Source organism: Caretta caretta, chromosome 16 (genome assembly GCF_965140235.1).
Source record: "Caretta caretta isolate rCarCar2 chromosome 16, rCarCar1.hap1, whole genome shotgun sequence".
NCBI classification, from domain to species: Eukaryota; Metazoa; Chordata; order Testudines; family Cheloniidae; genus Caretta; species Caretta caretta.
In genome coordinates, this window is record NC_134221.1 from 22,071,767 (window position 1) to 22,092,166 (window position 20,400).

The 20,400-nt window shown below is 49.4% G+C and overlaps 1 protein-coding gene across 5 annotated transcripts in view; it reads right to left on the reverse strand.

Moving 5' to 3' along the window:
- LHX6 (LIM homeobox 6) overlaps nt 1-20,400 on the reverse strand; it is a 44,457-nt gene that overhangs the window by 4,881 nt on the left and 19,176 nt on the right. For 2 of the 5 annotated variants that reach the window (XM_048822752.2, XM_048822755.2), the window contains exons 5-9: nt 14,825-15,045; nt 6,259-6,359; nt 6,070-6,165; nt 3,248-3,422; nt 1,270-1,365 (exon numbers count right to left, since the gene is read on the reverse strand). In XM_048822752.2, coding sequence (XP_048678709.1) covers nt 1,270-1,365; nt 3,248-3,422; nt 6,070-6,165; nt 6,259-6,359; nt 14,825-15,045 — 689 coding nt within the window. Of the gene's footprint in view, nt 1-1,204; nt 1,366-3,247; nt 3,423-6,069; nt 6,166-6,258; nt 6,360-14,824; nt 15,046-20,400 lie in introns of those variants that run through there. The other 3 variants (XM_048822754.2, XM_048822753.2, XM_048822756.2) reach the window with 3 other exon arrangements.

Sequence of the window (20,400 nt, forward strand, 5' to 3'; positions counted from 1 at the left end):
TATTTGTGTAGGGTCCTCCCTCATTTCTAATTATCAGTTGAATCCTATTACAAATCACATGTTTGGAAAAAGACACCACTTTAAAGTGACACGGTGGGGGAGGTGACACGGTGGGGGAGGTAATAGCTTTTATTGAACCAACTAAAAAAATATTACCTCACCCACCTGGTCTTTCTAATATCCTGGGACCAACGGGGCTACATCACTTCAGAGTGACTGTTTTAAAACGGTGAGTAGCATTTGGGACAGCCCTGTACCCTCAGCATCTGATCCTGAGACATTTCTTAAGCAAGTAGTTTAAGTGGCAAGTCGTTTAATTGAAACCAGTTGCATGACCTGTACGAGTAGGGTTTGCGTGTGTAAGGCCATCAGAACTGTTTATCAAAGAGTTTGATAATCCAGGGCTGCCAAACAAAATACTGAATGCTTAGAAAGGACAGAGCTCAATGTCTTCAGAAATGGGTGCTGAAAGCTGAAACCAATGGGAGCTGAACACCTCAGGCTTTTGAAAATCAACCCACCATTGAATTGCCTAAATAAAGCTTAGGAGCCTAATTTTAGACGCATTTTTGAAAGTCTTGGCACGAGGTAAAATGTTTATTTGAACAGTAAGCCACACACCGGACATGGTCAGTGTTCAGTTGAACCACACTGGTTCATATCCACTAGTTTTCTGTTATTGTTTCGAGACACAGTAGCCTAGTATTTAGGGTTGGAGGGGTTTTTTTTAGTGATGCCAGAGAGTCTCCAGGAGCATTTCTCTTTCATGTTAACTCATGGAAAACTGAAAGGTCGTGGATGGCAAAGGCCTTCTCTACTCAGAGTTAATGTGAATGCCCATTCACCACAAACCACATGGAAAGCTGGGTAATGAAGCATGAGAAAATGCTCATTACTACACGGAAAGGGAAGAGACCAAACAAATGGGTGATGGTGGATCAGGCAGGACGAATCAAAATACTTCAATAAGTCTAAGTGCAACAGCCCAACACATCACAAGAACACCAGGGGCTGAAAGACATACAGACAAAGGACATTTTGTCAGTGGTTGGTGAGTAAATCAAGGGTCACCAGCCATGGGGACAGTAGGGATGAGCTGATAGCAGCTGGGGAGATATTTGGATGAAGGAGGGATGTTGGTGGCACCAGGAAATAGCTTTCATCTGACAACAGGCAGCACGAGGCTGTGGCAATTATATTATACACAACTTTACTACAATTAATGCTTGGACTCCACGCCTGGAACAGGGACTACATTTACCTTCTCACCCCTATTAGATAGTGGTCCTTCCATGTCTGCTTTGAGGTGCACTGGTGGAGCAGTGTAGGGAAGTCTACAGTGCACTTGCCCACACTGTACCTGACCTGTGAATGAGAAGAGGGCTTCAGCCTCTGTGACCTTCAATCAATTATTCTTTGTGCCAGAACTAAATTAGTTGCCATTATGCTATAAATAACACACACACACCCTCTAGGCTAGGCAGCCAGGATACTGAGCAAGACATTGATCCGGACTGAGTAGTAGGAGGAAAGTCCAGGAAGAGTAACTTGGACATCCTTGCTTTGTTTCCAGCATACTGATGCTTAACAAAAATTAGCTTCTATCAAGGTGCATATGGATCAAAAGAGAGGGGAGAAAACCTTCAGATTTTCTTAAAAGCAAAATGATCCAGGGTAGTCATTGTACCCACGTTAGCAGCCCATTAACGAAGTGGGTGTTCTGGGACCCACCATTCACAAATGATTAATCAGCACTTAGAAGGATAGGAAGAAAACTTCTGATCCCATTCATGGGAACAAGACCACTCCATCTCCAAATTAAGTAATAACTACAGGGTCATTAGCCATCGTCCGCAATTTACAAGGAAAATGGAAGGAGGAATAATGACCAACAACGTGAAGCCAATACAATGACCTCAGCTGAGGATGACTGATCCTATTGAAAGACCATAACTAGGACTTCTCCTTTATCCATTCCCTTCTCCACCTCTCTGATTCTCTCCACCACAGCTGGCATTAAGCTCTTTGGTCTGCTCAGCTGAATAGACCCTTCAGAAAGCTCCAAAGGTCAGAGAGTTTTTCCAGGGGCCTTTTCTCTATAGGGAATCAGGCGCTCCCCTGACCATGGTCCACAATTAATAAGACGTCAGACCCTGCAAAGAAGAGTATCTGCACCATTTGTGCACTGTACGTTCACAAGGAAGTTCTTGATGGCGGATATCTATGCAATGGCACCATTAACTTCTTTGAACAGACCTTCTCTTGCTACAAAGCCCTTACTTTCCCCAGTAGCAGGGTTGCCAACTTTCTACTTGACCAAAACCGAACCCTTGCCCCACCCCTCCTCCGAGGCCCCACCCCCACTCACTCCATTCCCCCTCACTCACTCACTTTTCACTGGGCTGGCCCAAGGGGTTGGGGAGGTGGTGAGGTCTCTAACTGGGGGCCAGAAATGGGGAGTTCAGGGTGCAAGAGGGGGCTCCGGGCTGAGGCAGGGGGTTGGGATGCAGGACAGGGTGAGGGCTCCGGCTGGGGGTGCGGGCTCTGGTGTGGAGCCAGAGATGAGGGGCTTGGGGTGCAGGAGGGTGCTCCACGCTGTGGCTGAGGGGTTTGGAGTGCGGGAGGAAGCTCCAGGCTGGGGTGTGTGGGGGAGTGCAGGCTCAAGCTGGGGATGCAGGCTCTGGGGTGTGAGGCTGGGGATGAGGGGTTTGGGGTGCAGGAGGGAGCACCGGGTTGGGGGCAGGACTCAGGGTTGGGACACAGGCTTACCTTGGGCGGCTCCCAGTCAGTGGCGCAGCAGGGCTAAGCCAGGTCCGGCTCCTAGGGGGATGTGGAGGTGTGGGGGGGGTGGCAGGAGGCTCCGCGTGCTGCTCTCACCTGCAGGCACCGCCCCCAGCTCCCATTGGCCATGGTTCCCGGCCAATGGGAGTGCAGAGCCGGTGCTCGGGGCAGGGGCAGCACGTGGAGCCCTGTGGACCCTGCCCCCCGCCTAGGAGCCAGACCTGCTGGCCACTTCCGGGGCGCAGCCCGGGGCTGGACATGTAGGGACTAGCCTGTCTTAGATCCGCAGGACCGCCAACCAGACTTGCAACAGCCTGATCAGAGGTGCTGACTGGCGCCACTAGGGTCCCTTTTCAACTGGGCGTTCTGGTCAAAAACTGGACACCTGGCAAGCCTACCCAGCGGGCCCATCTCCCTTTCTGCCCCCGCCACGTACACTACACCACGTGGTGTGGTTGACACTTACTCTCTATGTATCCGTGCAGGGTTACCATCCTGGCCCTCTCAGGGCTGCTAAAGGGAGAGTAGTGGATGTCATCAGAAAGCGACGAAGGGATCCGGGACTGGGGGGCTCCAGAAGGTGGCACCGTGTGCTGAGGTGTGTGCTTTTTATGGCGCGCTCTGCAGTTTTGAAACCAAACCTGCAACGCCAACAGAAACCAAACCATTTGGGTCAAGCGAGATCTGCACTGAGATTTGATCGATCACAGAGACCACAACAGACCTGGGGCTTCCTTAGAATTCTGTGCATGGGGAAATCTTCCCACCACCACGCTGTGCTGACCTCGCCGCCTTTATTTTATATGTTAGAGCAGAAGTTTCAACGCCGTGAAGCATGAGCGTCAGGGCTCCTTGGCTGCATTTTTACTATTAATTTGCCTTGGCTCATGAAATGACACAATCCAGCTTTAATGCAATGATGAACCTGTTGGGCTTGATGCTGGAATCACTGGATGAAATTTCATGGCCTGTGTTATACAGGAGGTCAGACTAGAGGACCATAAAAGGTCTCCTCCGGCCTTAAAATCTACCCATTTTTAATGGAGAGCTACCAACTGTTATCTTGGTCTTTCGGTGCTCAGAACCAAGCTCAGTGGAAGCACTTGGTAGCAATATTGTAACATCTTAGGAAGTTCCCCTACCATGTTCCTGACCAGGACTTTGGAACAATCAAATAAAAAGACATTCCCCTTTGCCAAGGGTCCACCCCGGGTTTCACACGGAGTCCAGTGCATGCTGAGACAGGACGTTGTGTGTGTCTCTTCACTGCAGAGTGAACGTGGGCGATTGGCACGAACATCTGAGCTCCCAGGTTAGCCTAGCCCTGCCTGAGTTTAGCGGCCTCCCTGGCGCTGCACTCACCTGTGTGTGTCCCTAGAACTTCTGGGGGCGCATCCCAGAGTCCTTTGTGCTGCAGCAAGCTGAGCCACTCTATGAATCCTCCCCAGTGAGTCGGGGGGAAACCTGTCTTCTTGTCTTTCTGGGCACACAGGGAGAATTGTGGGAAGGCTTTGGAGGACTATCATACTTAAGTGCTTCACTGCAAAGCGAGTGAGTTACCATTGTGACTGAAAGCCTCACTCAGACTCAAGGTTTGTACTCAGACTCAAGGTTTGTGTGTGTATGCGGGGCGGGGGGGTGGGGGGGGAGGAAGAGGCATTGGGGCAATGCCTGGGTTAACTCTGCAGTGGAGACAGACTCATACTGTACAGCCAGGCAGTACAGACCGGTCCAATGAAACCAATAGGTGTGTATCTCATTGCTTGGATTAAAACAACACCCAGTAACCTCTGGCTGTAGTTAGGATGCTGAATCCTGCTTTTTCTGCTACAGTAAGATACACGTGAATGGCCATTTTTTAAAAAGTGCTAAAGTATTAATTTTATTTCTTCCTTTTTAATTTTTTTCAGAGGTAGGTCAGAGTACAAATGTTCCATGACTCTGAGAAACCCTCTCTCTTTGGTGGAGAATGTGGATATTGGATCACAGAGAAGGAAACATAAGTGTTTCACACAGGATTATGCTTGACAAATTGTTTCCTGATGAAAGGTCCTTTTTTAGAAAAAAAAATCTGCACATGCAATTGCCCAATGTATAGTCCACTTGGTCAATAGAAACTTATTATTGGTCTTGGGGTTATTAAAGAGCCCTGTAACTGAGGTTTGAGCTAGATTTCATCCTACTAGATATTTAAATTTGCCTTTGGCCAGGCAAACATGGATGAAAGTCGCAGGTTTGTTTTAGACTTTCAGGTTTTTCTTACATGCAAAAATACGTCAGTAAAACATTAAAGCTGAGAATATAAATGCACAAGAGGGACAGGATGTTCAAGGTGAGATTCCTACAGGAACCGTACTTACTGCTTGCATAGGCAATGCTACTACTTAGCTGTTATATAGAGCTTTTCATCCGTAGATCTCAAAGTGCTTTATAAAGGACGTCAATGCCATCATCCCCATTTTACAGATGGGGAAACTGAGGCACATAGCAGTGAAGTGACTTGCTCAAGGTCACCCACCAGGCCAGTATCACAGCCAGGAACAGAATCCAGCTCCTGTGCTCTGCCCACTGGGCAGCATTTCTATCTTACTCTCTATCATTATTACCTTCACTGCCTTGCTGCACAATATATACAGTGCACCCTCACTGTGATGGCTTTTGCAATTTCCTTACATATTTTCCTCATGGCTGTTGAAGTCCCTCCCACGTTCATTTGAAAACCTCACCCTTAATGTTTTCCAATGTTTCACCTGGGCTGCTCCTTGCTATCATTCTATTCAATGAAATGCACTGAACAGCTAAAGTTTCTTCGTATTGAGGAGTGTTTGTTCTTGGTTGTCTGGACTGATTTTCAATGACAAGGTAAAGTGGTTGGTGCCAGTATTAAAAGCAGCTCCCCCCCCCTTTAATATATTTGCACTGGCTTGGAGCTAGACTTCTTTGATTATACAAATTTGAAAAGAAAAAAGAAGAGAAGGGAAAGGGGAGGAAAGAGTGGGAAAAGGGAGAGGGCGGGGGGGGGGAGAGAAGAACAGTGCTGGTACAATTAACGGACTCTGCAATCAAACACATGCACCTTGGAGCCAGCACTTGCTAGATCCAGCTAATCCAGCGTGGCAGTTCCTAGCAGTGACTCAGCGATGGTCACTCCTACCATGCGTAAGACGACTGTGGAGATTTAGGCTAGTGATTCCCATGAATCTCAATGTGGCAAAATCCCCAGTACAGCATGGCACTAAGTAACACTGCAAAGCATCAGAAGAGCAGAGCTTCTCCCCCGACCCTTACCTGAATGACTCTCCTACTAAGTCCTGTCATATCTGCCAATTTCTGAAGGGTCTGTGCATCTGGGTTGTTATCCTGAGCAAACTGGGCCTGCATGACCTAGGGCAGATGGACACAGGGAGAACAGTCACCTGGACTCATCCAGCAACGTAACCCTACTCCAGGCAGAACCCCACGCCAAGGCCACTTTACCTGCAGCTGCTCCGCGGTGAAGGATGTCCGCGCTCTCTTTGCTGGTTTGGGTTGGCTGTCTTGCTCAGACGGGACCGCTCCTTCTAGTGTGATCCCATTGCCTGCAGGGAGAGAGGACAGTTCTGAGCACACATCTCTATGGTTTGTGGCTCAGTCTGTTTGCACATGCGGTTGCTGTATATGGTGGAATGCCAGTTAGAGCCCACTTACAGGAACCCAGAACCAGTCGTCTAAGAGAAGGGGATTTTCTCATACAGCCGGAGCAGAATTAACCCCCTCCCCATATGACTGTCTGGGGAGGTCACTGAAAACAGGAGCTTGCCCAGTAAGGGAGAGTTCTGGGTTGACGGGATTTGGGCTACTAGTTATTTTAGGTCATGCAAAGTGATTCAACTCCCCGGGACCTGACGCAGTGCCCCATTATTCAAGTCAGCTCCCATTGCAGAGCATAGGAGCTTGGCCCGACTGCAGGATCAGGCCCTGACCTCGATGCACAGCCCAAGCTGGGGAATTCAGGAGGAGCGTGGGAAAGAGAAAGAATCAGGGCTGGAGCAGTCACTGCACCTCTAGATCTGCCCCAAGCAACACAAACCCTGTTGCCCAGCCTCGCGCCGGAAGCCCCCGCAGAGCTGGGTTCCCTGGCATACCAGGGCTGTGCACTTCCTGCCTGCTCCCACGTCCCCCACCCTGGGTTTTGGCTCCCCTGCAAGGCCTCACAAGGGGACAGGATTCCCCCACCCCCGGGTGTTTAACATGTGCAGAAATCATGCGCTTGCAAAGCTGAGTCCTGCGTTAGCTACTGATCGTGGCTGGCAATTAGCACAAGCACCAGCTGCAATCTACAGCCAGGGGGAGACATTTCCCTTCCAGCAGGTGCCGAGTGTTTCCTTTTGAGGAATATGAAGTTCTGTGGTTCAAACAGGTCTCGAAGCAGCATCCTGCCAGGGACGTTAGCAAGGCAGGTCCTCTCCTCCTTGATTAACATCTCTCTGAAACGTGGCCCCTATTGCCAAGCACCTCACAAGATTTATCCTCCCAACAACCTGCCAGGGCTGTTATCCCCACCGTACAGAGGGGGATGGAGGGCACAGAGACACGAAGTTACTTGCCCAAGGTCACACGCAATCTGTGGAGGAGCAGGGAACTGAACCTCAGTCCCCTAATGTAAGAGCGGACATTCTGAGTCAGACCAATGGTCCATCTAGACCAGGATCCTGTCTTCCCACAGTGGCCAATGCCAGGTGCCCCAGAGGAAATGAACAGAACAGGGCAATAATCCCCTGTTATCCGGTCCCAGCATCTGGCAGTCAGAGTCTTAAGGACACCCAGAGCATGGGGTTGTGTCCCTGTCCATCTAGGCTAATAGCCATTGATAGATCTATCCTCCATGAACTTACCTAGTTCCTTTTTGAACCCGGTTATATTTTTGGCCTTCAAAACAACCCCTGGCAATGAGTTCCACAGGTTGTGCATCATGTGAAGAAATACTTCCTTATGTTTGTTTGAAACCTGCTGCCTATTAATTTTATCAGGTGACCACCTGGTTCTTGTGTTAAGTGCAGAGGTAAATAACACTTCCTTGTTCACTTTCTCCATACTACCCATGATTTTATATACCTCTGTCATGTCCCGTCACGTAGTCAGCCTGCAACATTAATGTTGGCACTAAATAGTTTGAATAACCCCTGCACCAGCTTTGTATGGGCTGGCAAGTTCCCAACAGAGCGACACCACTTAGCACTGATGATCTCAACTTGGCACCAGCAGGTGTCTTTGCACCGTCTCCTCCAGCCCCAGGAACAGTTCTGATTTATTTAAGGCTAGTGCCTAAGAACCCCAATCAGGATCTGTTGTGCTAGGCGCTGTACAAACAATATAAAAAGCAGTCCCTGCCCTAAAGAGATCCCAGTCTGATTAAGACGCAGCACAAGTAGGTGTATCAGGTAACTGGGAGGAAGGGGGCACAGTAACAAGGACAAGCATTTAGATACCATACCAGCCGGTATCGGTAGGCACAGCAGAAGCAGGTCTCTACATTCCGAAGCTCTTGACTCTGAGCACCGAATCCAGGCCACATGGAAGTCATTCGGGATTAGCCTGGCCCTGGATGTTTTGCTTCCTTGCGGTACCTATAGCTCCTGTGCCAGCCTGGCCCAGGTGCTGGCACTAACTATGGGTGGCTCAAAGTCAGAACCAAGCCCCAGACGCTTGCCCAGTGGTGACCCTGCAGTGCCGTACTGGAGAAGTGCTGCCCGGCTACAGCTGCTGTCCTTCAGCTGAGACACTCCAGCAAGGGCCATGCCGCTCCTCTTTGCTGACTGTCCAGCGGGAGGATAAAGGTCTCATGGCACTTTCAGAAGGATAAACCCTGAATCCTGGGCAACATCCCCTCCGTCAGTGAGCAGGTTCTAGTGCTCCTGGCTGTTGCTTCAGGTATAATCATTACCCCACTGCAATCCACGGGCAGCATCTACTGTAACTTTTCAGTTTGCAAAGTCCTTTGGAATCTCTTTGGTAGTTCTGCTCTGCTGATTAAGGTGGGACCCACCACAACAAGAAGGCTCAGTGGGGAGAAAAAAAATTGGGGTCGGAAAAGTCCTCTTTGTTAGCTCTCCTGGAAACCTGAACATTGTAATGAGTTAAGCAAGTGCGGAGAAACACTTGGGGCGTGTCTCGTGAAGGAGATGTGGCTTTACTGACAGATAGCCAAGTCCCCAGCTACACAGCAGAGGAGTCCCTGTTTGGGGGTCTCAGGGTGAAATTCCCCAGCAAAAAACTTACACACCACTCAAGTCCCACTGAAGTGTAAAGTGGGGTGGGAGTGGAGGACATTCACGCTGCCAGCACGCAGGAATCGCACCATCCATTGCCCCTGCCCTGCACTAGCTCTCTGACTAAAACTAGTCGTTTCCATGGCTAAAAGACTATTTCTGCCATGTAAGTAGTTTGTGGGTGGGTCTTTCCAGCTACTTCTGCGCCCCAAATCCTCCTCCCATGCGAAGAATGTAAACCCCTCAGTTCTAAAGTCTGGATCTAGGACTCCTACAGTGAGCAGTGAATAAGACCTGTGGTGTTGGTCATCTGGGTTCCCTGCCCTCCCCGGCCATTGTGGGGTGCTTTTCTGTGGGGTATTTCCCAGGACATATGCAGCTAAACCACTGCAATGAGGAAAACAGGAGAGGAAAAGGATATTGTGCGTTTGATTCATGCACGTTCAGCCAGAATCAGTTTGCGTCTGAAATACAGAACCAGGCCGTGCCTTGCCAGGGCCCACCCGGACACAAAGAGCTTTAGGGAGTGGGCCTAGGGCATGAGGTCACGTCAGGCCCCTAGGGAATATTAGAACCTTCATCTTCCACAAAGTCCTGGAAACGGCACCCACTATAAGACCTGCTTCTACGAAGTGATTCCTGAGTGCAGTGCTCCCTCCAGGGTCCTCAGGCACACTAGGGCTGGCCGTGCTCAGACTGGGTGGGTGCCTGAAGCGAGGTTCAGCAGCTCCCCCTTCCCTGCACCAGGAGTGGTTTGCTTTGTAGGCTGCACCAGGCTGTGATTGTCTTGGCCCACACTGAAGGGCTTTCTCAGCCAGTTTGACTTGTTCCTATAGGATGATGAATGGGATTCAGGCTTCAGCAACATCTGTTTATTTTTCTTATACATAAAACCTCATGTGCAGAAGAAATTGCTTTGTAATTACTGGAGTGGGGGAAATGTGTGGCCCTCTGCAATTCTCCAGACGTTGCTCCTCTCCACACCTTTCCCATCCTCTCCTCAGGGTTTCCTTGTTTGGTTCCAGTGCAGGAAACACTGGCTTTAAGCTGCAGAATCATGCGGCATAGCCGCTCCGCCCAGCTGCCACTGGGCTTCCTCCTGCTGCTTGCCCTGCATGGCTGGTGTGATCTCCCTTTGGGAGCAACCACCCTGTGCCTCACCGGCAGGAGAGAGACAGCATCTCAATTGGTGTAAACTGGGGAAGCTCCAACCACTCCAACAGAGTAATGGCCATTTACACTAGCCAGAGAGCCAACCCATTCATACCGGCTGTGGATCACAACATTCAATATCCCCATGGCATCTTCCCCTGCAGTCCCCTTCCCACCAAGAGCTAATCCTAACAGACACAGCAACACACCCGCATTGTTAAGAGCAGCACCGTACCCCAGGCATCGGTCTGCCATGTGGACTGACGTCCCGCAAACAAGCATCCCAGAGTCAGGACCCTCCCAGGCGGATTTGACATTTTGTTTTCATCTCGTTGCTTAAACCTTGTAAACACACTCTGATTGTTTTCATGTCATTCTGGGTAATCGTTTCCACATGCAGCCGAGGATGGTGCACCACATTCACATCTCTCAACAGCGCATCCGCCCGAGTTAAACACACACCGGCCTCCCCAGCAAACAAAAATAAGAACAGTACTTAGCACTTCGGCAGTGCTTTCATCTGCAGAGAGCTCTGATGTTAATTAGAGGGTAATAAATGGCAGGGGAAGGCACTGGGGACAAGACTAGCTCTCCCATGTGCAATTCTCTTATTTAAACTTCTCTTCCCTCCTCCCCCTTTCTCCTCAGCCTCTTCTGTGCTCCAAGAGTTTGGTGGAAAGATATGAGAGTCCATGATCTAGGCAAGAAACAAGCACCCTGTGAGCTCTCCTGATCACTCCTAGTCCAGTCTAGTAACGATCCTTGCACACAGCTCTCCCACACAGTCTCTTTGTTAGCATTAGCCCTTTGGTCTCCTGCCTAACTGCAGCCCACAGAATAGCCTTAGTTTCTGCAGCACTAGGGAGGCCCCAAGGTTCTGCCCAGGCCAGGAGAAATTGTCACCCTAGGAGAAAATTAAGCTTCATTGAAAACCACTGTAGCACAATGCAGTTTGAATCACGTAATTGAGCTAAATGAATCTGCTTTGATAAGCAGGCAAGAACTCCAACACCATCCCTCAGAAAAACAGGCCAGCTGCATGAGGCCACGTGTGGAAACAGGAGCAAGGGTAGGCCATGATTCCCGACTCACCCACCTGCACTGTACCATGGGAAGCGTTCCTCCCAAAAGGGTCTATTAAACCTTTACCTTTGCAGAAAGACCCAAGTGCGTCTCTTTCCGTCTCAGTACAGAGATAGCAGCCAGGGCTGGAGGAGACCTACCAGACTGAGCCACACAGAACTCGACAGATAAGATACATGGGGCCAGATCCTCTGCGGAGTCAGTCCCACTGAAGTCAAGGGGCTGCGCCATTTACACAGCTGGGGTCTGGCCATTGCTCGCCAGAAGGCGAAACAGAAGTGCTCTCAAGGCGTCTCAGTTCAGAGTCAGACACTCTGCAAGCACCGGCCACAGGCCTGCTGCTGTGCCCTGTGAGACTGACCAACCTGCTTTCACAGCCTGCTTTTATCACAACCTGTCTGTGTCCAGTGGCACCCTGGAAGGGTGCAAGCAGGGTTTCGAAAACCTTCATGTGACTCCCTGCACCCGACAGCACCTCCTCTGAGCCATTCGTATGGGAATAATGTTCTGTCAGCCTCATGACAGGGGTTTAGCTTCAAATGAGCATTTAGATCACAAAGCAATTCCTGCACCCTGCTGATTCCTGGGACCGTTCCTTCTCCCCTTTCAGAAGGCCACCTTCACAGGTGGTAGGTCTTCTCCAGTAACAATTTCACTGGCAGCACAATGACTCTGCAGGCATCTACACCTCACTCCACTCAAGCAATCAAATAACAAAAGCAAACATTCAGCAGGCACCAGGCCACGCCGCAGTTTGCAGGGACAGACACTCGGCTCTCATGCTGGGGCAAGAGGAGAGGACAGTCCCAGATTCAGCATCAGGAGAGGCAGTTGCTGGGATTGGCCAGGGCTCCCTGCGGGCACTAGGGCCCTGGTAGAGATGCTGCCACTGACCCCTGCCGTCTTCGTCTTGACTAATGATAAATCCCCTGTAATGGCATAAGCACTCGTTCACCTCCACCCATTCTATTGGCCAGGGACACTGTGATGCTCACGTTATGGGCCTCACATCTAGCTAGCTTTCCCAGAGCATTTCCACCGGCCTTTCTGCATCCAGACCATTGCGTTACACATGGCTTCTGGCTGTGAGAATACTACTGGCTTATTTGTGATAACTGCAATGTGCAGCACCACCTGAAGACAATGCTGTGGGCAATTCTCCCCAGCCACCCGAGAGGGACGGTGTTCTTTGTCTCACTGTATAAATGCTAACTATTATATGCCCGTATTTTCTCACATAGCTGCGTTATCGCCTAACCCTCAATATGCCACATAGATACAGAATGTCTGAGACTGGTTTTTTGCACACGTAATCGTACATGTCTGTCAGCTGGGCACTAACAAAGCACAGCTCGGCCCCTCCCACTCCGAAATGCCCGGCCAAGGAACAGTGCATCATCTCTTACTGAGTTGAGAAGCTGAGGAAAAAAGCAGGACAGTGCTAGGCTATCTCTGGCGTTGTGAGCTTGCGTCCTCTCCAAAGCGTTCTAGAGCCTTCACCAAAAACTTTGGCGCGAAAGCAGTTTAGATGGCTCAATCAACACCAGGTTTACTGGCAATAACCTGTGAAATTGCTACAGGTTCAGGGACACAGACGGTGTCCCTGACCTGACACTCGGCTCACGCCCATGACACAGTCACAATGAAGCTTAAAACCCAGGATATGCCACCTCAGCAGCTCGCCCCATGGCACAGTTACAATGCAGCGTCTCACAAGACTTGCTGACTTCAAGGGACCCAAATCCTAAAGCTGAATGTCATCAGACTCCAAACATCCCAAGTCACCCACCGACCAGCTGTGCGTAATGCACGAGACCTAGGGACAGTGCTCAAACAATCCAACTTTTCAACCCTTGGGCCTTTCATTTGACTCCCCACATGGCCAGCTCCTCCACATCATCCATGCCGAACTTCGCCATTCCCACGAGAGCCTCTTCCACCCCAGCCCCCGGCATCTCACAGTCCAGCTGCCTTGTTCATTTCCAGCAGCCAGTTCTTACTGTATTTTATTGGTATAAAATATAAACACCAGCACTCTCCAGCCCTGAGTGCAGTCCAGCCCCGCACTGCCCTGTGTTCGATTAGCTCAGCCAGTTGGGTTCTTTCTGTGTCCATTTGAATGTTGCCACTCAGGAAGAGGGAGCTGGAATTAGTTCAAGGGGAAGGGAGCTGCTCCGTTTTGCATTTGACCTCTGCTGCTCCCTGAGAGGTGTGGGACTTGATTGAGAAACCAGATCCTTGCTGTCTCGCTCTCCAATTGTGCTTACAGTAAGGGGAAGGTCAGCGCGCAGTCCAGCACAACTGGGAAGTGGCAGGATCCGTGGGAGGGCAGGGCCAGTGGAAAATGAGGGGAATGTTTGGTCTGACTGCCAGGTTTCCCATCTTCTAGATTTATGACTCACCGACTCAAAATCCCTACTGCTTCCTGCCCCGCGTGCTACAACGGGAGACCAGCAAACCCAAGCAACAACGCATCCAATCAAAGCCAAGAGTGGGGCCTCCATTTCCTTGAGAGAGAACTCTCGGCGCCCAGGCCCTCCCGTGCGTTTGGGGGCAGCAGAGCTGAGAGAATGACAGCACCACCCCGCCCCCCTGCCTAGTGCTACCACGAAATCTTTGCCAGATTAGGCCCCTCAAGGCTCTTCCAGGACCTCAGTCACCACTTTGGATCCTGCTGGGCTCCTGGTAGCCTAGGGAAACGTCTGCCTCGGGCCTCCTATTGGAAGGCCAGGGAGGAGGAGAACAAAGGGCTTGTTTTGCTCCCGGGTGGCACCTAGACATGTCACCTACACACAGATAGAGCCCCAGGGCAGTTGGGAAAAGCGGCAGCAGTGGGAGGCTCCAAGGCAGGAGAAGAGGCAGCAGAGAGCATGGGGCGGCTGTTCGCAAGGGGCGGCCACTTCTCACCCAGAGCAGCAGCAGCTGCATGGAGCTCAGCGCTGCCGGGGGTACAGAGACTAGCAAGGCTAGTGGGAAACAAATAGGTTAAATTGGCCATGCTACCCCAGTGGGAGGTTTAACCCTGTGGAGACTGTGGGCACGTCTCTGCAGAATCTGGAAAACACCAGGGCTCTAAAGCAAAGGCTCAAACTCTGCCCTGGGGCACACACAGGCCCCCGTCCATTCCGGACGCATCTGAGGGTGGAATTTTGCCCACAGAGAACTTGCCCACCAGGGATGATGAGGTTGGTGTTTGCTGCCATCTGGACTGCCCAGCTTTCTAGGTAAGCCTCATCCAGCCAGGGTTGCTGGAACAATTTGTATAGTGGGGGTGCTGAGAGCCAATGAACCAAACTGCAAAGCCTGTATATGAGGGAAACCACTTCAAGCCAGGGGGTCCAGCAGCACCCCCCGCTCCCAGGGGGTCCAGCAGTGGGCTGTTTGAACTGGCCCTAGCATCAATGCACACAGAGATGGGCTAGCACCATGGCTTAGTTACCTAGTAAAGGAACAGGAGGGGAAGGCGGGGAAAATCCGCTTATTCGGCCATTCTACTAACATGGAGGGTGACATTCTCAGGAGAGAGCAGTGCCAGCGGGTATCCCGGAGGGTCTGCATACCATTTTCAGCTGCTCGCTTGAGGTTCTCTATCATTGTGTCATAGTGAATCCGGCACAGCACTTTCTCTTCCACCAGGCCAAACTCCTCGCCAGTAGACAGCTGCCTTTTACAGGAGAAGCAGGCAAAGCAGGCAAGATGGTAGGCATTGCCGCGGGCTCTCCTTACCCAGTCGCTGGCATAGATCTGCCTGCCGCAGCGGGCACACTTTGTACCAAATCGACTGGAAAAAAAAAACAAACACAGAGAGAAAGGGTGAGAACTAAGACAGGCTGCCGCACCGTGATTGTCATTCATCTGTATGACGCCCCACCAGCATCAGTGGGGCACGCCACACAGACACAGGCTCAGAGACAGTCCTTCCCTCAGAGAGCTCGTGCTCTAAACAAACCAGAGGAAGGGTGGGAGCGGAAAGCGATGCCCAGAGAGGCCAGCTGACTTGCACACAGGAGGTTAGCGGCATGGCTCTTGACTCCTGGTCAGTGTCTTACTGCCTCCCTGGATTGTTGCGAAGGGATGGCTCTAAATACAGGCCAGCTGCACACGGACTGGAGTGAACACCACTTACCTAGCTGTGTGCAGCGTTATTGTCACCGTGACAGTCCCAGGACAAGGTGGGGAGAGGTGCAATACCTTTTATTGGGCCAACTTCTGTGGGGGAGAGAGACAAGCCTGAGAGCTTACCCAGGCCAGACCTGAAGAAGAACTCTGTGTAGCTCGAAGGCTTGTCTCTCTCCCCTACAGAAGTTGGTCCAATGAAAGATATTCCCTCCCCCACATTGTCTCACCGCTGACATAGGCCTTATCACTCAGCACTGTGCCACAGGCGTGCCCAGACGCCACGGGCAACAGGGTCAGAGAAATCCTTGAGCTAATAACCGTTCATGCTGCATTAAGCCAACCAACCAAAGCAAAGGTCCAGGAGATAGATTTGTTTTGGGGTCCCACAGCCATTAGTAGAGATGAGAGAACCCCACGTGTATTCATCTGTTAAGAATTCACGAGAAATCTCAGCCCCCTCCCCAGGAGAAGAGGTCCACCACGGACACTGGCCATCTCAGCTGAGAGGCCAGGGATGAGCCACGGAGAATGAATTCTCCTCCCCGGTCAGGGTTAGGTGCACTGCCAGTGAGGGGCAGCATTTATGGTACTACCTGGGCCACCCCTGTTCTGGGGGCGAGTCCTTTATCCCCCAGGTGCCAAGCCAGCACCTTTCAGCACATTCACTGCAAAGAACCCGAGAAGGAGCCCAGAAGCTAGAGAAGGTGGAATGTTGGAGGCTTTGAGAGCCCTGTCCCGGGGGATCGAGTAGGGCAAATGCATCTGGCATTCAGAATAGGCTGTACCACCTACTGGGAGCAGGGGATTCCCAAAGCATTCGGTGTTGGCCCAACTCTGCTCTCATTTAAATAAATGGGAATGAAGCAGAGTGTTTTGGAAAATATCTTCCCCCCACCACCACCACGGTGAAATGCTGACCCCATGGAAGTCACAGGGGGTTGCCCACGGCTCCAGTCGGGCCCGGATGTCACCCATCCTGCACACTATCACACAGGCTCCGGTGAGAGTCAGTCTCAGGAAACACTTCAAATTATTAGATCCAAACAGTTTAGTGAGATTTAGAAAGTTCCAGCCCTGAGAAAGCCAAGCAAAAGGGCCAGGCAAGGTAGTGACCTCAATAGGTTTCTTGGGGTCAGAGACTCAGAGGCAGAATCATAGGACTGGAAAGGACCTCAAGAGGTCATCTAGTCCAGTCCCCTGCATTCATGGCAGGAATAAGTATTATCTAGACCATCCCTGACAAGCATTTGTCTAACCTGCTCTTTAAAATCTCCAACAATGGAGATTCCACAACCTCCGTAGGCAATTTATTCCAGTGCTTAACCACCCTGACAGTTAGGAAGTTTTTCCTAATGTCCAACCTAAACCCCCCTTGCTGCAATTTAAGCCCATTGCTTCTTGTCCTATCCTCAGAGGTTAAGAAGAACAATTTTTCTCAGAAGAGAAATAGCATTAAAGGTCTGATCGAAAGCCCACTGAAATCAACTGAAAGATCCACCTCTGGTTTTGGATCAGGCATTTGGATAAGAGTTGAAAGTCCGTCTGTGGCAATTGCCTAACAGATGATAAATTCATAAACAAGCAGTTGAGGTAACGTGGTTAAATGAATCATCTTTCAAGTCTGTGGGCTTTTTATTTTGGTCTTTGTCAATGTGACATTAGGATGGGAAATGTGTAAAGCTGGTCAAAAAAATAGTTGACAACTTTTTTCCTTCTAAATAAGCCGGTTTTATTGAAACTGAAATGTTTCAAAAAAATTTATCCGTTTGGGCTAAAGTTTCCTTGGGAAGGTTTCCCAGGCCCAAGATGGAATTCCTGTGGTGGGGAGGGGGAGAAAGAGAGCCCAGATTAGTCATATTGCCTAGTGGTCGTGACACTCATCTGGGGTGTGGGAGACTTAACCCTGGGTCTCCCACATCCCAGTTGAGTGCTCCAACTACTGGCTTTTCTGGAGTCTGTCTCTCTTGAAAAATTTCAGAAGGTCTGAACTGAAACAACAACATTTTGAAATCTCAAAAATTGTAGCTACATGGAATTATTATATTCCAGCCAGCCCTAGATATTTATTAGAGCCGTTTTCCCCATTCCAGTGAACGGAACCATTTTTTTTCAAATATTATATACATCATTTGCTTTTTTTTAATTTATAAATAAAAGTCTTTTCACTGATAGAGGAAGAAAGTCGGTTGATTAACGTATGCCAAAAATGTCATTTCATGTGATGTCCTTGAAAAGGCAACAAAAGTTCCCCAAGTGCCCTGTGTTCTGGGCTGTACGTCTAGGACTATTCTTCGGTTTATGCAGAACCCAGAACGTCCATTGACATCCATAATGCCTGAGGGGTGCAAGTCTCTGTTGCTTGCAAAGGGTTCTATAGTTTACAAGAAAGAATCAATGTGAAATCCTTAATATACAAATGTCCCATTCAACTCCCCAGAGAACAGGAGACTGTTGGGGGACCATTAAATCCAGCTCGGTGAAGTCCAGTTTGCATTTTCCTTCTGATTTTTTTCTTTTAAATGCATGTTTATAGTTCTTTAACAAAGTGCAAAAACCAAAAACAAAAAAACAAAAAAAACAAAAAAACCCAGCAGCAGTGAAATGATGGAACAGACTATTCTTTGTGACAACAGAGTTAATGTCAGTCCTGAAATTATTCTCATATCAGATAATGTTTCCTTCATATACAGTCTAGAGATATTATTGGGGTGAGTTTTGTTGCCTTTGCCTAAAGCATCAGCAGGAGACAAAGGATACAAGACTAGATGGGCCATCTAAATCCCTGCATTATAACCCCAGTGGAGATCTGGCATCAAATGAACTGCTTGTGTGTTCTGCTATTGCGGTTCCCATTTTTCAATATTTAAATGTGGCAGGTTAGCCATGCCCGAGCCGAGCCAAGCGCTTTTGCTACCAGTCTACCAGCTACAAAGGGCCAAGAAGGTGCAGAATACATTGCTTTGTGTGTATGTCAATTCTCAGTCTCATACATCTGCATAGCTCAAACTTCTTTTCAGTTTTGTTCAACAATCTGAAAACATCTGCTCAGTGTGTAGCGGCAGTCAAAAAAGCAAACTGAATGTTAGGAACAATTAGGAAAGGGACAGATAATAAACCAGAAAATATCCACATGAGGAGAGATTAAAACAACTGGGACCGTTCAGCTTAGAAAAGAGACGACTCGGGGGGAATACGATAGCAGCCTCTAAAATCATGACTGGGATGGGGAAAGTGAACAGGGAAGTGTTATTTACCCCTTCACATAATACAAGAACCAGGGGTCACCCGATGAAATTCACAGGCAGCAGGTTTCAAACAAACATAAGGAAGTATTTCTTCACACACATTTCTTCACAGATAAATTCCTGGAGGACAGGTCCATCAATGGCTAATAGCAAGGTGGTCAGGGATCCAACCTCATGTTTTGGGTGTCCCTAAACTTTTGACTGCCAGAGGCTGGGTCTGGACAACAGGGGATGGATCATTCAAAATTGCCCTGTTCTGTTCATTCTCTCTGAAGCATCTGGCACTGCCCAAAGTTGGAAGACGGGCTACTGGGCTAGATGGACCATTGGTCTGAACCAGTCTGGCCGCTCTTCTGGTCTTAATCTGGGATCTGTTTTATTATTGGATCAATTTTTATTCCCAAAGATTTTTGGGAAACAAAAAACCATAAGACACTTGCAAACCCTTCATGTTTCCAGACTCATCTCATGGCTCAGAGCAATTTCAACCATTTCAGCCGTATGATATAAACCGATTGTTAATTTAACTACAACCCTCACAGAGCTACCCCAGACTCACCACCCATCACCTGCACATTGCAAATCCAACCCTGCCCAAACAACCTTTCACACTCTGTGCTGGCTAACGCATTATTTCCAAGTATTCTAATGGCCCACAAGCTCATCGCACTCCCTGGAGCGACTCCACCCACTGTGGTGGAGTTCGTTCCAATTTACACCGGCGTTAGTAAAAGCAGACGCAGGTTCTCAGTGCATGAATACCTGCAGAGCTAGGGTAGAGACACTGGGCTAGTTAGATGGGACAAGACTAGCATCTATTCAAATTACTAATTACGAAACTATATGGGAGGAATAGAAATGTCTAAATTTCCGAGTCTGACCATAGCTGACCAGAAAAAAAAACAAGTAGGCTGCCAAGAGAGGACACTTTACGCTGAAGTTGCACAGAGATCTAGCTCATGTACTTCAGCTGGGAACATTGGCTGGCAAGAAGTCAGTTTACAGTTTATATAAAAGCACAAACAAAAGAACTGTGTTAATTTTTTTCTATTCAGAACTACAGATCATTCCTGCAACTTGGATTACTTGGAACAATGTGCTACGTAAACAAGCTTACACACTAAACTGTCGAGAAATAAGGGGAAGGGTCAAGCTTAAGCCAATTAATAACACTCTGTAATGCCAAAAGTCTTAGCCCATCTAATCACACTTCTCCTCCAGAGCGCACAAAGCACTTCATAAAGCCAGGAGAGTTTCATTATCCCATTTCACACATGGGAAACTGAGACAAGGGGTGCTAAAGGAACTTGCTCCAGGCCAGTGACAGAGCCTGAATTCCCTATGCACTGGGAGGCATTACCATTTGAAATTCAGGCAACTATCCAATCAGTTACCTCCCCTGCTCTGCCCAGCTGCTGAAGCTTAAAGACCACCTGGTGTAATGGTGCAACTCCGGGAAACTGCAGCTCAGAGAAGAAAACCAAAGGCTCAACCCTGCACCCACTAAACTCAAGGAGAGTTTGCCACCGATTTCAGTAGCAACAGGATCGGGCCCCTTGGACTTTTCCACAGATCTGCTGGCTTTTTCTGACCCCCAGCTGAAATTTAGGAGAGGTTTGATTGTGACATTCCTTGCTCACCAGAGCCCTGCTTCTCCCCATCCCACCTTAATACTAACTTGACAAAAGCAGACTTGATACTGGGTACAAATATGGGGTACAGAAATGTCTGGCTGTTATTTACCGACGAGGCTCATGCAATCTTTCAATGAT